Source organism: Capsella rubella, unplaced genomic scaffold (assembly GCF_000375325.1).
Source record: "Capsella rubella cultivar Monte Gargano unplaced genomic scaffold, Caprub1_0 scaffold_1, whole genome shotgun sequence".
In the NCBI taxonomy this organism is placed as follows: domain Eukaryota; kingdom Viridiplantae; phylum Streptophyta; class Magnoliopsida; order Brassicales; family Brassicaceae; genus Capsella; species Capsella rubella.
Window position 1 is genome coordinate 11,654,160 of NW_006238923.1, and position 15,914 is coordinate 11,670,073.

The 15,914-nt window shown below is 34.8% G+C and overlaps 3 protein-coding genes across 3 annotated transcripts; 2 read left to right on the plus strand and 1 right to left on the minus strand.

The window, feature by feature from the left end:
* Positions 1–633: 633 nt before the first annotated feature.
* On the minus strand, positions 634–2,001 carry LOC111828718. The gene is made up of 2 exons (XM_023777317.1): positions 1,133–2,001; positions 634–1,033 (listed from the first exon to the last, which is right to left on the minus strand). The coding sequence occupies exons 1-2, from the start codon at positions 1,999–2,001 to the stop codon at positions 634–636; spliced, it is 1,269 nt and encodes a 422-aa protein (XP_023633085.1).
* A 1,551-nt stretch (positions 2,002–3,552) lies between these two features.
* LOC17898741 (protein DETOXIFICATION 21) lies at positions 3,553–8,273 on the plus strand. The gene is made up of 8 exons (XM_006307245.2): positions 3,553–3,831; positions 6,148–6,689; positions 6,837–6,923; positions 7,081–7,137; positions 7,243–7,481; positions 7,577–7,695; positions 7,844–7,930; positions 8,018–8,273. The coding sequence occupies exons 1-8, from the start codon at positions 3,553–3,555 to the stop codon at positions 8,114–8,116; spliced, it is 1,509 nt and encodes a 502-aa protein (XP_006307307.1). The 3' UTR covers positions 8,117–8,273.
* Positions 8,274–11,709: 3,436 nt separating this feature from the next.
* On the plus strand, positions 11,710–15,710 carry LOC17898939 (protein DETOXIFICATION 21). The gene is made up of 8 exons (XM_023789805.1): positions 11,710–12,103; positions 13,463–14,004; positions 14,183–14,269; positions 14,408–14,464; positions 14,607–14,845; positions 14,938–15,056; positions 15,177–15,263; positions 15,369–15,710. The coding sequence occupies exons 1-8, from the start codon at positions 11,828–11,830 to the stop codon at positions 15,465–15,467; spliced, it is 1,506 nt and encodes a 501-aa protein (XP_023645573.1). The 5' UTR covers positions 11,710–11,827; the 3' UTR covers positions 15,468–15,710.
* The last annotated feature ends 204 nt before the right edge of the window (positions 15,711–15,914 follow it).

Below are 15,914 nucleotides of genomic sequence, written 5' to 3' on the forward strand. Positions count from 1 at the left end.
CTAAGAATAGCACGTTGACGGTACTGCCGGTATCGACTAAAACGCGTTCCACATCGTAATTTCCCATGGTTACTTCCACGACTATAGAGTCGTTATGGGGGTGTTGTATTCCCTTGGCATCGTCGGAAGAGAATGTGATAAGTTCGCCAGCTGGCACTAACTCTTCCGGTGCGACATGCAAGCTGCACACCTGTCTGGCTCTTTTTTGAGTGCCCGGACCGAGTCGTTGCAGTCCTCAGGAGTCCCCAGTATCATGGTTATCCGTCCACGAGCCGGTGAGCCAGCACGCTGCGGTCGTTGCCCTCTCTGTCTTTTCGGTGGTCCCGGCAGTTCTCCCTCTTCATCGTTATGCCGATCGGGACTTCGCCTCTCATCAGACCGATCTCGCCGATCGGGACTTCGCCTCTCATCGGACCGATCTCGCCGATCGGGGCTGTCATCTCGGTATTGTCGTGTCCTCTGGCCTCGGCCTCGACCGCGCCCGCGCCTTCCGTCAGGTCGTTGTCCTCTGTATTCTTTGGGCTGGAATACCGCTTCTATTTCGCCGGACTTGTATTTGTCAAGGAGATAGTTAGAGAGATGATTGCACTCTTCGGTTGAATGTCCGGCGAACTTGTGGAAAGTGCAGTATGCTTATTTGGACGACGTTTTTTGGTTACTGGCTTCTTCTGAGATCGCACTAATTGCGCCGCGCGAAGCTTCCTTTCCCTCATAATGCTTACGTGGTTCCCGGTAGTCTTCACGTTTTCGGTCTTGGGGTGTAGGACGGTTTGCCCCAGACTTCGCCGCTAGTTTGGCATCTTCTTCTTCAAAAAGCGCGTATCTGGACGCACGATGTAGCGCGTCGTCGAGATCTTTCGGCTCACGGATGGCCAAGTCTTTTCGCAGGGACGATCCTGGAATGAGCCCCTTGCGGAATGCGGCTAAAGCGGCATCCTCTGGGACTGATACTTTAGCCAGCAAATTCTTGAATCGCACCAAGTACTGTTGCAGAGTTTCGCCGGCTTCCTGAGTTGTGTCCCAGAGATCGATGCTGGATGCTCCGGGTTGTATGAAATGTCGGTAATGCCGGAGGAAAGAGGTCGATAGCTGGGCGAAATTATCGATCTAATTCGGGCTAAGCCGAGAAAACCAGGTGAGTGCATTGCCGGTCAGACTTTCGACGAATAACTGGCAATGTCCTGTATCCTTCTCCTCGTCGGAGAAGTGTGCTTTTGTGACTGCGGCCATGAACGCCGTCATAAAGGTACGTGGATCCTTATCCCCGTCGTACGTCGGCAGCCTGAATTTGATATGCGGAATTCGGGCTTGAGTGATGCGGCTCGTGAAGGGAGTTCGCTGTGTTTCTTCGAACATACGGTCGATTTCAGGGGCCGAGCTGGAGACCCGATGGACCTGAGAGTTTATGTCGGCTATCCTTGCGTACAGATCTTCCAGATCCCGATTTCGACCGGAGCTGGGCGCGTCCGCAGGTTGGCTGGACGCTGTTACCAATGCTCGGGGTCGAGTCCCGGTTGGCGTAGGTCTTACGCATGAGCGGCCAACTGACACTGGAGGACGTACCGTGCATCCTCCGACCGGACCGGGGGCGAGGACGTCGAGACTTACGTCTTGCCCGTTAGATTCCGGCGTACGATTACGCATGATCGTATCCATTCGGTGGTCGGCTGCCGCGATTCGGTCGTAGATGTCTTTCGTCATGCTTCCGAACACTATGCGCAGGTCGTCCATCGATACGGTTTGCTGAACCGGTGGGCCCGATGGGGCGACCTGAGCGAGCTGTGGCTCGTCCGTGGGCTGACCTTCGGGCCTTCGAGGGGCGGTCGTATTGCCCTCCACTTCGCCAGTTTGAGGACACGCGGTGGTTTCGACTGGTGCCGGGAGATCCATTTGACGGACTTCTTCCTCGATCCTTTCGTTGAAGGTCGAGTCGTTAGTAAGGGGCTCTTCGTCGAGCTCCTCGTTTGGACGTGAGTCAACAGGGCCGAGTTGCGGAGACATCTCGAGGTGGATTGCTTCGTTAATCGAGTTGAGAGAAGTGTTACTCTTGAAAATGCTTTCTAGAAAGGAAAAGATTCCCCCCCTCCTTCTAGCGCCAATTGTTGAACCAAGGGTTCACACAATGAATTTATTAAGGAAAGGAGAATAAATTCACTTTGAACAATCTCTCAAGAACTCGAATTGAAACGGATTAAAAGGATTGACTCGACCTAGAAATGAACGATTTAGGGTTTGCTCAAGAACAAATGAAGAACTAGGGTTTTTGCTATTAAATGATCGATGCCCTAGAATAGAGACATCTTCTCCCTTTATACGAGGGATTTAGGGTTACAATAAATGCTCCTCTTCCTTAGATTTTCGGAAGATATTATCATAAATATTCGATTAGGGTTTGCGAAACCCTAATGATCCGAAGTCGTCTATTCCATTTTAGGAATAAAGCACCTTTTGCAATAATTGGACAATAAACCGGGATTCCCCGATTTATTGGTTTAATTCGATTCCGTCTTGGTTTAGGCCGGTATGTCGTTGGTGCTAATTCCTACACCAACACGCCCCTATTTAATAAGTGATTTATGAGTTTAATTAGTTTTAGATTAAGGGTAAAATTTGGAAATTTAGTGTAAAATATACATTGGAAATGTAAAATGAAACTTTACGGGAAACAAAAATAAAACTCTAGAATGACATTTTTTGTGAAACGGAAGAAGTATAAGTTAAGTAGTAAACTTCCTCCGAACTCCACTTCAAACCAATTTACCACCCAAAGTTGTAGCTTCCTAAGTGGGTTATATTTCTTCTAACCGAGCTTTGCATATTACACCTTCGAACAAGTGGACTGAGCTACCATTCCAACCCCGAATCGGAATATCAGATCCGGCACCAACAACCGGTAGATCTAATGTACTAATTGTATATTATTACAAATTCACTTGTCTAGTATATACTATATTCTCGATGTTTTAGGCTTTTTATGTATTGCATTTTATTAGATTGTTATCAAATTTTTATACATAATTTTTTTATTAATTTAATCATTTATAACTATTAAATTTCTGCAATTTTAGTCTTTGTACTTTTAACTAAAACCTCTTATATAATGGAATAGAGAGAGTATTGTTTATTGTTAATTATTTTTAGATATCTACGTCGCCAAAACGTTAGATGAAAACCATAATCTATACGTTTTAGATGAGAGACTTCACTAAAAGAAAAAAAAAAGTGGATAATAAACATTTGGTTCTCGAAGTTCTTAAAGAGTGAACATGACAATCTTAATTCACTAAAAAGGTAATGTAATCGCTTAAGTTTCTCAAAACTAGTTAGGTAGCAAAAGAATGTGACCGTAACACATTACTGTACTCGTGACTTGATTCTTGATTATATGGGGTATATGCTGCAACACGTCGTCAAGGCCTATATGTGTCCCCAAAAAGTTTGGTCTCAAGCATTAATTACATACAAACTCTTCCCTCCCTCTCTCTCTCTCTCTCTCTTTTAATAATCAGCCATCTCCTCGTACTCACTTGTCATCAACAAAGAGACTCCACCATGGCTGGAGGAGGAGGAGGAAGCGAGTTCACAGCGGCTTTGTTGGAAAAGACCGCGGAGAAGAGGGGTGATGAGGAGGATGAGTTGGGGATGAAGGAGAAGGTTTGGACCGAGTCAAAGAAGCTATGGGTTGTGGCGGCTCCGGCTATCTTCTCGAGGTTTTCTTCGTTTGGAGTCTCATTGGTAACTCAAGCTTTCGTTGGCCATCTTGGCCCGACCGAGTTGGCCGCTTACTCCATCACCTTCACCGTTCTCCTCCGTTTCAGCAATGGTATCTTGGTTAGTACTTCAAACTTTTTTTTTTTTTTTTAATAAAATTTTTGGTATTATATATAGTTTTCACGATTACATCGATAAAAAAGAATAAATGCCACAACGACAACGAACTACGGGATGAACATGCCCGGTACAAGAATCAGAAGAAAAAAAACTTACGATACATCAGAAAAAGAGTCCTCTAAACCATAAATTAAGCATGTTTTGGAATTTTGGATATATAGTCCAAACCAAGTTTAAGATATAAGTACTACATTAGTGGTCATCATACTATTAGTGAGTAGTGAGTACTAATTAATTAAACACGTTTTTTATTCGTCATAATAACTTTTCATAAATCTCTTTACCCTATTGGTTTACAAATGCTGGATATATATATATATTCCAAAGATTGAGGAGCGAGTGATAACTGAAAAAGGAAACTAATTAACATAAGTTTTTTTAGGTAAGGAAAAACTAACATTGTTACTATTATTTTTAGGAAAAAAGATACGCAGCTACATGAACTATACTACAATACATGGCCACACATGCGAAATTTAAAAATGTATCCCTAACTACACAAACGATATGTATTGCATGTCCACATATACGAACTATATGTAGTCATGTCGCCAACATCACGAACATTTTTTCCGGTACACTTTTCGCCGGAAAAAATATATATATACAATATTCAATATAAAATTTTTTTATATATATATTCAATGCATTGTTTTTTTATAATTAGTTAGTTTCGATAATTTCAAAACTAAACTAAAGTAAAAAACCAATTAGATAAAATAATAATAAAAAATAACACTTAAAAATAAATAAAAAATCACAATGTTTCTTTTTAATATTTATAAGATAGAAGATCTAACGATTTTTATAATTAGTAGAATAAAATTCACACATAATTGGTTTGATTCTAATGCTTTAATATTTAAAATTCACATATTATATATTAAATATTCAAATATTAAACCAAATGATACTCATGTCCGAATATTTTTAAAAATAGAAAAATTTTCTGTTTATTATTATTATTCCTAATTAGTTTTTTTTAGTTTAGCTTTGAAATTATCGAAACTAACTAATTATAAAAATCAATGCATTAAATATATATATACAAAAGATTTTTATATTAAAAATTGTATATACTTTCTTAATTATACAATAATATAAATGATTCAAAAACATGTTTTAAAATAATTAAAACTTTAAAAAAATCTTTTTTTTGAATATTTATATTGGTCAATGCCGGTCAAACGGGTCAATGCCGGATTCTGGCCAAAAGTGTACCGGAAAAAATGTTCGTGATGTTGGCGACATGACTACATATAGTTCATATATGTGGGCATGCAATACATATAATTTGTGTAGTTAGAGATACATTTTTAAACTTCGGATGTGTGACCATGTATTGTAGCATGCTTAATGTAGGTAGGTATCTTTTTTCCTTATTTTTATGGACTAACAAGTACGAAAAAAAAAGAAGCTTTATTTATTTTTATAGTGTATAAAGTTCTTCCAAAACTTTAATCTATGTACTTGCATCGTAGGGTATTAAATAGTTACTACTCAATAATAAAGGCTGCGATTGTGGATGTCATAAATAAAGGGGAAAAAGATGGTTGGAACTTTATTTTTCCAAGGCACCTACCAAAATGTAGCCAATCAACAATCTGAAAAAGACACAAAAAAGAGAAAAAAATTAAACAAATTCACTATATAACATTTTTATTTACATACTAAAAACTATTAGGTGAAATTTTTGCGAACTGTCTTGTTTTTTTTTTTTTTTTTAATAATGTCTACAGTATAAACACCAATCACAGCCGAAGTAATATATATATAGAATAAAAACATTATCATTTTAATGTTTTTAGTTAGAGAAAACATAAATATCATTTGAATTCTTTTTGCCGGAAAGTTGAAATAACAAAGTATATCATGTGAATGCTGAATAGTAACAGTGCGCTTGTCGTAGCTTTGTTTTTTGTTTTTTTTCGATAATAAATCATTTATAATGTTGTGGTTTCTTGCCAACCACAAATATCTTTATTCATAAACATAACTCTTTTTTATTATTTGTCAAAGATAAATTGCAATTTGGAATTAAACCCATCAGACTAAAACCGTTTATATACATTAAAATTCAATTAAAATTTGGTTGCCCAAACTCTAAAAAGAAAGAAAGAAACAGTAATATAATTTGGTTCAGGTTATATGCTTCTGGAGTATTTTTCGAGTATGTTATTTGGACTAAAACACTTGTTGTGTTGTGAAACTACAATGTCTCAACTTTGGTTATAATAAACTATTGTTCTAATGCAGTTAGGTATGGCCAGTGCACTAGAAACACTATGTGGTCAAGCCTACGGAGCCAAACAATATCATATGCTTGGGATTTACCTTCAACGTTCATGGATCGTCCTCACAGGTTGTACTATTTGCCTCACTCCCGTCTACGTCTTCGCTGGCCCTATCCTCTTAGCCTTAGGTCAAGAGGAACGTATTGTCCGTGTAGCTCAGATCATAGCTCTTTGGGTCATAGGCATAAACTTTTCCTTCGTGGCTACCTTCACTTGCCAAATGTTCCTCCAAGCTCAGAGCAAGAACCAGATCATTGCCTACCTAGCTGCTGTCTCCTTAGTGCTCCATGGCTTCTTCTCGTGGCTACTAGTGGTTCATTTCAATTTGGGGATCACTGGTGCTATGTCCTCGACGCTCGTTGCCTACTGGTTCCCTAACATTGTACAACTCTTGTATGTCACGTGCGGTTGGTGTGAGGAGACGTGGAAAGGATTCACTATCCTTGCTTTTAAAGACTTATGGCCTGTCTTTAAACTATCTTTGGCTTCCGGTGGAATGGTTTGGTAAGGTTTCCTGATCAGTTTTTTGGCTACAATCTTTACAATTATCAACATGTTTACATTGAGAATTTTTATAAGTTTATAATAATTATTGTTACTTTTCTTTTGTTAGTTAATTAGTACTTACTTTGTGGTTGTTATTTTGGACAGCTTGGAGTTATGGTACAACTCGATCTTGGTACTCCTCACTGGAAATTTGAAAAACGCAGAGGTGGCTCTTGATGCACTAGCAATATGGTAAATCAACAAGCATTGTTGACTCTTCTATATCTCTTTTTATCTCCATAACCAATACCGATTCAAACAACTATATATACATATTCTTTAGTACTAATAACTTGACTCTTAAGTTTTATGGTATACTAATCTTTTCTATTTTTTCTTGTTTTTGCAGCCTCAGTGTAAATGGAATGGAGATGATGATAGCACTTGGGTTTTTGGCAGCAGTAAGGTGGATTAAAACATCTAAAGATTCATACATACACACTCCACTTTATATAATTGATACTATTTCTATATCATCTTCTTTGTAACTTATCTATCTATATATATACAGTGTGCGAGTCTCCAACGAACTCGGTAGGGGAAACGCAAAAGCAGCCAAGTTTGCAACATTTGTAGCGGTTTTCACGTCACTATCTATCGGAACAGTTCTATTCTTTGTGTTCTTGTTTCTAAGAGGGAGAATTTCATACATTTTCACTACAAGTGAAGCTGTCGCCGCGGAAGTTGCAGATCTTTCTCCACTTTTAGCCATTTCCATACTCTTGAACAGTATTCAACCCGTTCTCTCTGGTATACACATAGTTTTCTACTTTGACGCATGCATGATGGTTATTAATATCGAACTGATATATAAATCAGTAAGTGTTTATTTTGAACCGGAACAGGAGTTGCGGTTGGAGCGGGATGGCAAGGATATGTTACTTACGTTAACCTTGCTTGCTACTACATTGTCGGAATACCTTCTGGTGTAATCCTTGGTTATGTCTTTGGTTTGCAAGTCCGAGTAAGCTTTTCGTTTTAATTGGTTTAAGTCTAACTATATTTCTCTCCTTCTTTATTAATGATTCTTGGAAACAAAAATGTGTACAAGTAATGACATTCATAAACAATTGAGAATATAATTAACATAACTTTTTTTCTCTATATTTTAGGGTGTATGGATAGGGATGCTCTTTGGAACATTTGCTCAGAGTTGTGTACTTATCATCATGACTCTCAGAACTGATTGGGAGCAACAGGTTAGTTCCTAAGAAGAATAATTTGTATGTCCAAGCAAGCAATGTTCTTTGAACTTATACTTTTTTCTTGTCACTTTTTTTTCTTAGGTATCTACGTCGTTGAGAAATCTAAACCGGTGGGTTGTACCAGAATCTAGAGATGCAAATCAAGTTTCATCAGAGGAAAATAATACTCTTTTACAATGATTTGGTCACCATTCTCCTTTAATTGTTTTAAGTAAGGATACTCTATACTTGTTAAAGTATGGAAGATAGGGTAACACACAATTAAGATTTTGATTTGTAACGATTCAGATTAATGTTTTTATATGTTTTTTTGGGATTTATAATCTTAAGACTTATCCACAATGATTCAATTGTAGTACCAATCAATATATATGAGAATAAGTAGATTGATTTCAATTGTACCTTGGTGACTCGCTTAGACGATTGGTGCACCATTATATACGACTCCTACTAGAAGAATAAAAGATGATCGGGAAACAAGTTCAGTCTATATATAATGAGCAAAGAGATAAATGAGGAAGATCTCAATTATACCATATTATTCACACTTAACGTGTGTACAAATTACGATTCTTATATACATTATAAAATATTTTTTGTTCGATGTCAAAAAAAATTATATATATTTTTTGTTCAAAAAAAAAAAGTATACATATAAAATATTTTAGTCCGTCGGTTAAGTAGCAATTGGTTTTTTCTTAGATGTGTGGGATTTGATCCAGATTTTCTTTTGACTTTTTTTTTCTCCAATTTTAAACATTTTTTTTTTTTAATAATCAAAGAGGTTCTGGGCCGAAGCCCATAAATCCCCTCAGGCTCGAAACCAAAGCATGTTATATGGTTTCATCCCAAGCGCTATTCGAACCGGCGACCTCTAAGCGTTTGCCGGAGATCTTTACCAATTGAGCTATTAGCACTTGATACCAAGACTAGACATTGATCGACGTGTGTTTAATTTATATTAATTTAACAAAATATTTTATACTATTACTTAATCCTATTAGATTGATCTCCCTCCCAGTTGACTTAACAACTTGTTCTTGATTGTTTTTAGGTTTATGCCTTATGGTGCAACAAATTAGTCACGACTGAAATATAAAAATGCTAACTACATAATCAAATGGTTGATAAGTGCACGTATTTAAAATACATATACGTTCCTAGTTGCTGCAAAAGGCGTAGACGGCTTCTATATTGTTAGGAATATGATTATGATATACATAAACATTTTCAAGAAATATGATTATAATGATGATTTTTAATTCTTTTATTAGTTAAAGATTAAAACAATTGGGATAACGTTAGAATTTTTACCAAATATCTATTTTGAAAATCTAGAACGACAACTGTTAAACAAAAAAAAAAAAAAAATAGAACAACAACTAAAACAAAATAGAAAAAGTAATATATTACATTGAAAACTCACATCTTTGCAGTCATAATGATTTGAGATAACTTTCATTAACTTTTCCATCAAATGGTCTGACATAATGCATACCTATTAAATTAATTGAATTAAATGTAGGTTGAATAGAATTTGAAAATCAATAATATAGTACAAAAATTTAAAACGCATAAAAAGAAATATCAAATTAATATTTTCTACAAAAGTTTAACATGTAAAAAATACGTAAATTATTAGTTACACAAACTTGGAAGATTGTGTGGTAATCAAAATAAGACAACATTAGCTAAACAAGTCGTTAAAAGGGTTTATTATATAAATTTGTGGGTCGACAAGTTTCATTGGCATTCCATTTCGGAAGCCTAACCCATACTCTCTACCCTGATAATGATGTTGTTTCGTATTTTACTTATGCTTTCATTTTTCATTAGACAAATCCAAAAATTCCTATCATATCAAGTTTTTGTCTAACCTTTTTCAGCCATAAAGAGCCAATAGCATTAGCAGAATCTAAGTATTGAACTCTCCAACAAGAACTCTCCAACAAAAAAGAAAGTATTATTTGATGGAAATTTGGATTTGTTCTCGCAAAATTTCAAATGTTCCATGGCCTAAGTGCCTAACCATTCCCCTTTGTTTGGTTAAGTAATGTAAATTATGAAATGGTACTTTACTAGTAAAAGTATGGATTAATACTTAATAGTCTTTCATAATAGAAAATTAATTATTTGATAGCACACAAAAAAATTTTGATTTGTAAGTCATAAAAAGTCTTTTCTTAACAAAAGTGTTGAAAAGAGACCACAAACCACACATATCTCTGATCTATTGGAAACCAAACACTACTTAACCACTTGAGCTAAAGTATGTATCAATGTTATGAAACAAACACATATAGTACTAAAGAAAATTCTCAAACTGTCGTTTAACATTTTCCCCTTTTGCTACGAGCAAAACAAATTCTCAAGTCAACGAAACATAGAAAATTCTCAATTCTTAGATATCTAGATACTAATTATATATTTAGCTATTGAAATTACTTTAGAAAGACTAATTGTAATATAAATGAAAATACTTAAGAGAGATTTATAAGGAAACAAAAATATAATTTTGTTATAACAAATCCTTTCTGAAATTTTGTGCAAGCATGTGGACTTACAATGTTCTAAATATGAAATACTTTTTATCTTTTGTTAAAAACAAAAGTACTTACTTGTTTAAGATATACTTTTAATCGTTTATCTGGTAATTAAATGTTTCAAATTTTCTATTAAATTTTCCATTAAATTCTTGTTAAATAATGTTGCTATAAAAAAATACATAACATTAATTAAATAACACTTGAATTTCATAGTTTAAAAAAATAAAAAAATTTAACAACACTGGAATTCAAACTATTTTAAACGAATAATTAAAATACTTCATCCAGTTACATTTGATCGAGTTTAAAAGAATCTATAAAATGTTTAGTGAATAACACTAAAATTCAACTTTTTCTATATATATATATTTGTTCATATTCTTTTGTCCAGTACTCACTCCTTTCAATAAGAGAATTTGGTCAAAAACGTCAATTTGGAAACTCATTATTGTTTTAGAAATGCCATTTTTGAAACTTTTCACTTTTTAGATATCTTGTAGTTGGATTAAAGAAAAGTTTTAGTCAAAAGCTTTTTTTTTTTTGTCCGTCAAATACTTTTTTGCTCAAAAGCAAAAATCAAATATTGGTCTTGAGAAATATACAAATAAGAGAAACATATTAACTGTTTTAGTGCCTAAGATTAAAAATCTCTCAATTATTAAAAGTAAAATAAACATATTGTTCGGAGAACTCTTCATTATCATAATCTTAAAACAGTAAAAAAAATAGTTGACTTATAAGTTATAACAACGTGTGCTACAAATATAGCACAAGAATGTGTCAAAAATATTATGATATGCACCTAACTCGTAAAACATTTCTTAACTTAAATTTTTTTAATAAAAAATAATTTCTTAACATTTTTATCTTAAATTTTTGTTAAGAGTTTATCAATAACGATGGTCTAAACATTCGATGTCGTGACTTCTTAAAGATTTTATGTCGTGACTTGTTTTTTTTCTTGGGTTCACGGTGCAACAACAAATAGTCTCACGACGGAGTCACGAGTCTTTTGAACGTAAAATATTAAAATGGTTACTAGTCAAATGGTAAATAAATGCAACGTATTTAATATTCATCCTCTAATGAGTGTTTGCTACTTGCTGCAAGATGCGTAGACGGCTTTTCGTTTCCCAATAAAAAGTGACGAATAAGTAAATATACAAAACCAAAAAATAAAAAAGAACGTTAAAATATAAAGACAAAACAAGAAACAAGTTCACTAAACCAATTCATACACAAACTCTCTCCTCTCTCGATCTCTATCTCTATCTCTTTCTCTGCCTTCCCCTCTTCTATTTATTCCCCTCCTATACCCATCTCTGGTCCATCAAGATACTCCAAGATGGCCGGAGAAGGAGAGCTCAAGGCTTCTTTGTTGAAAAAGACAGTGGAGAACGGCAGAGATGAGGAGGAGGAGGATGAGTTGGGGATGAAGGAGAAGGTTTGGATCGAGTCAAAGAAGCTATGGGTTGTGGCGGCTCCGGCGATCTTCACGAGGTTCTCTACGTTCGGTGTTTCAATGATAAGTCAAGCTTTCATCGGACATCTTGGCCCGACCGAGTTGGCCGCTTACTCCATTACCTTCACTGTTCTCCTCCGTTTTAGTAATGGTATCTTGGTTAGTACTTCAATCATTGATTATTTCTTCACTTTTTTTTTAAAACTAATTTGTTAGGTTAAAGAAATAACTTATATAAACTATATACAACTCCATCTAAAAAAATTACATCTACTTTGGTTTGACATAACATTCATTAGTTTATTCCACCTAAAAATCACATATAGTATACTAGTTCTGACTATTGCATAAATGAAATATAGTTTGGTTTGTCATAATTGATTTGAAATAGCTTTTCATTAATTTATTCCACCTAATTATCTCTGACGAATGCGTAGCTATTCAATAAATTCAGGTACCGTACGTTACTTAAAATTTAAAAGTGAAAATAGAAAAATATAAAGACCATATAGAAAAATGATTCTGATAAGTCTTTTGTGGTAATGAAATTTCCTCTTTTTCTTTACAAATGAGAAAACTATCAAACTCTTCCAACACTCTATACTAGTCGTAGCCACAGCAAAACATGTTTTTGATTCGTGAGAATGATAACAAGAAAAGACTACTGATATAAATATATTACAAAAATAACGTCAATCATGTGAATGCTGACAGTGTTGACACTACTTGTCGTAACATGTGGTGGTTTCTTGCCAACCACAAAAATATGTTTTTACATAAACAAGGCAAACCTACATACCAAATTCGTAGTATCTTCTCTTATAACGATTCCTTTTTTTTTTTTAACTTCTAAATTTATCGAATTATAATTAGGTTGAATATAACTTTAAGTTCAATAATATTGTAGAAATTTGAAAAATACAAAAAAAAAAATCAAGTATTCTCTAGAAAAGTTTAACATACATGTAACGTAAACGTGAATAGTTTCTAGTAATAAATATGTAAAATTGGCTAAAGAAATTTGGAAGACTGTGTGGTAATTAAAACAAGCTAGACGAAATTGGCTAAACAAATTAGTATAACGTCTACTGCAATATATTAATTTGTGGGTCGACAAGTTTCATTGGCAGTATAGTCCACTTCGGAGGCCTAACCACTCTCTGCCCTGAAAAGGAAGTTTGTTTCATTTGAAAAAAATCCAAAAGTTCCATCTTATCATGTTTTGTCCAACCTTTGTTAATAGTATTAGCAGAATCTAAGTATTGAACTCTCCGACAAAAAGAAAGTATTATTGAACTCTTCACCTATACGAGAAATCAAAACAATAGATCTTAATATTTCTTATATATAATTAACTGTTTAGACCACTTTGAATTATATGTATAGAGTTTTGTTTCGAATATGTTATTTTGGCAAACACTTTATTGTGAAAGCTATGCAAATGTCCCAACTTTGGTTGATACAACTCTTTATTACACATTTTTTATAACTATTGTGTAATAAAATGCGATAATGCAGCTAGGTATGGCCAGTGCACTAGAAACACTATGTGGTCAAGCCTACGGAGCCAAACAAAACCATATGCTCGGGATCTACCTCCAAAGGTCATGGATAGTCCTCACAGGTTGTACCATTTGTCTCACGCCCGTCTACCTCTTCGCTGGCCCTATCCTCTTAGCTTTAGGTCAAGAGGAACATATTGTCCGTGTGGCTCGGATCATAGCTCTGTGGGTCATAGGCATAAACTTTTCTTTCGTGGTTTCATTCACTTGCCAAATGTTTCTCCAAGCTCAGAGCAAGAACAAGATCATTGCCTACGCGGCTGCTGTCTCTTTAGCGGTCCATGTCTTCCTCTCTTGGCTCCTAATGGTTCATTTCGATTTTGGTATCACTGGTGCTATGACCTCGACGCTAGTTGCATTCTGGTTGCCTAACATTGCGCAGCTCATGTTCGTCACGTGCGGTGGGTGTAAAGACACATGGAGAGGATTCTCTATGTTGGCTTTCAAAGATTTATGGCACGTCTTTAAACTATCTATGTCTTCTGGTGGAATGCTTTGGTAAGCTTCTTTCTTTCTTAAACTAAGTAAGAAATATATATACATATGAAAATAGTCTTATTAGCTTTTGTTTCCTATTTTCTTGATTTAAATATGAGATTGGTTTTCATTTGATGCATGAACTTGGTCATTGTTATCTTTATAATAATTATTACTTCTTGGTCGTTGTTTTGTACAGCTTGGAGTTATGGTACAACTCGATCTTGGTTCTACTCACGGGAAATTTGAAAAACGCAGAGGTGGCTCTTGATGCACTAGCTATCTGGTATATATATTAACAAGACTTGACCTTCTTACATCTCTTCTATATAATCTCCATATATAGCCAATACAATCTCAAAAACATCTATACATAGTAATATATAAATCAACTCTTATTTACCATTTTTTTTTTTTTTGGTAGCATCAACATAAATGGACTGGAGATGATGATAGCACTTGGGTTTCTGGCAGCAGCAAGGTGCATAGATAACATATATACATTTATACTCTTACACACTTCACTCTATTTGCCACTATCTATATTTATATCTTCTTCTTCTTTTTGGTTTTAATGTTGAGATATATAATTTCTTCTTTGCTATACTATCTATATTTTATAGTGTAAGAGTGTCCAACGAGCTGGGTAGGGGAGATGCAAAAGCAGCCAAGTTTGCAACAAAGATGGCTGTTTTCACATCACTATCAATAGGAACAGTTCTCTTCTTCGTGTTCTTGTTTCTAAGAGGAAGGATCTCATACATTTTCACTACAAGCGAAGCTGTCGCCGCGGAAGTTGCCGATCTTTCACCTCTTTTAGCCTTTTCCATCCTCATGAACAGTGTTCAACCTGTTCTCTCTGGTAATATATACAAAGTTTCTACTTTAAGGCATGAAGGTTATTAATATCGAACCCATATATAAACCAGTATGCTCTTTTTGGAACCGGAACAGGAGTTGCGGTTGGAGCGGGATGGCAAGGATATGTTACTTACGTTAACCTTGCTTGCTACTACCTTGTTGGGATTCCTATTGGTGTGTTCCTTGGTTACGGTGTTGGTTTGCAAGTTAAAGTAAGTATCATTTTCATTATAAAGTTAAAACTATATTGTTCTCTTTCGTTGTCAATGGTCTTTAGTAACAAAGTTTTTGCAAAGGTAATGAAAATTTAACAATTGAAAACTAACTTTTAGGGTGTATGGATCGGAATGCTCTTTGGGATATTTGTTCAGACTTGCGTGCTTACCATTATGACTCTTAGAACAGATTGGGATCAACAGGTTAGTATACAATATTTCCCCTGAATTAGTGTAAATAAGTTTGTTTTTTTCAAGCAAAGCTATGTTCTTTGGACCTAATGCATTGTGTTGCCACTTTTGTTTTAGGTATCTACGTCGTTGAGAAATCTAAACCGGTGGGTTGTACCAGAATCTAGAGATGCAAATCAAATTTCATCAGAGGAAAATAATACTCTTTTACGATGATTTGGTCATGCTAGAAATATCATCACTCTTGATTCAATGTAACTTGTTAGGTCTTGTTATAAGAAGTAGTTGTGAAGAATATCATAATTCACTAGTTTAAGTTGATTTGATGTCTTCGTAGCTAACTTGTGATAAGATCTTAATTTTTGTATTAGCACTAGTGTTACATTTAGCTATGATTCAAAGATTATTTAAGGTCTACATAGTAACAATTGAATCCGTCTGAAAACTTTTGGACTAATATATATATTATGAATCAATAAGAAAAATATATATCCTGAAATCTTGTTTATGGACTAGGAAAGGAATTATTTAATTGTAAATTTAATGTTGATAACAAAATAAAATGATTTTTTTTTGTGCCGTTTATTTTGAATATTTTCACCATTTTTCATAAATGCAAATGAATTTTATATCATTTATACAAGTAACTCTGAAATTATTAAT

What these genes read in the sequence shown, in the direction of transcription:
- LOC17898741 (XM_006307245.2), top strand. Translation starts at nt 3,553, where the DNA reads ATGGCTGGAGGAGGAGGAGGAAGCGAGTTCACAGCGGCTTTGTTGGAA. An exon ending in CTTGATGCACTAGCAATATG is followed by an intron (nt 6,924 to 7,080) that starts GTAAATCAACAA and finishes TTGTTTTTGCAG; the next exon opens with CCTCAGTGTAAATGGAATGG. An exon ending in GAACTGATTGGGAGCAACAG is followed by an intron (nt 7,931 to 8,017) that starts GTTAGTTCCTAA and finishes TTTTTTTCTTAG; the next exon opens with GTATCTACGTCGTTGAGAAA.
- LOC17898939 (XM_023789805.1), top strand. Translation starts at nt 11,828, where the DNA reads ATGGCCGGAGAAGGAGAGCTCAAGGCTTCTTTGTTGAAAAAGACAGTG. An exon ending in TCTTCTGGTGGAATGCTTTG is followed by an intron (nt 14,005 to 14,182) that starts GTAAGCTTCTTT and finishes TGTTTTGTACAG; the next exon opens with CTTGGAGTTATGGTACAACT. An exon ending in GGGTTTCTGGCAGCAGCAAG is followed by an intron (nt 14,465 to 14,606) that starts GTGCATAGATAA and finishes TATATTTTATAG; the next exon opens with TGTAAGAGTGTCCAACGAGC.
- LOC111828718 (XM_023777317.1), bottom strand. Translation starts at nt 2,001, where the DNA reads ATGTCTCCGCAACTCGGCCCTGTTGACTCACGTCCAAACGAGGAGCTC. An exon ending in ACCGGCAATGCACTCACCTG is followed by an intron (nt 1,034 to 1,132) that starts GTTTTCTCGGCT and finishes CGGAGCATCCAG; the next exon opens with CATCGATCTCTGGGACACAA.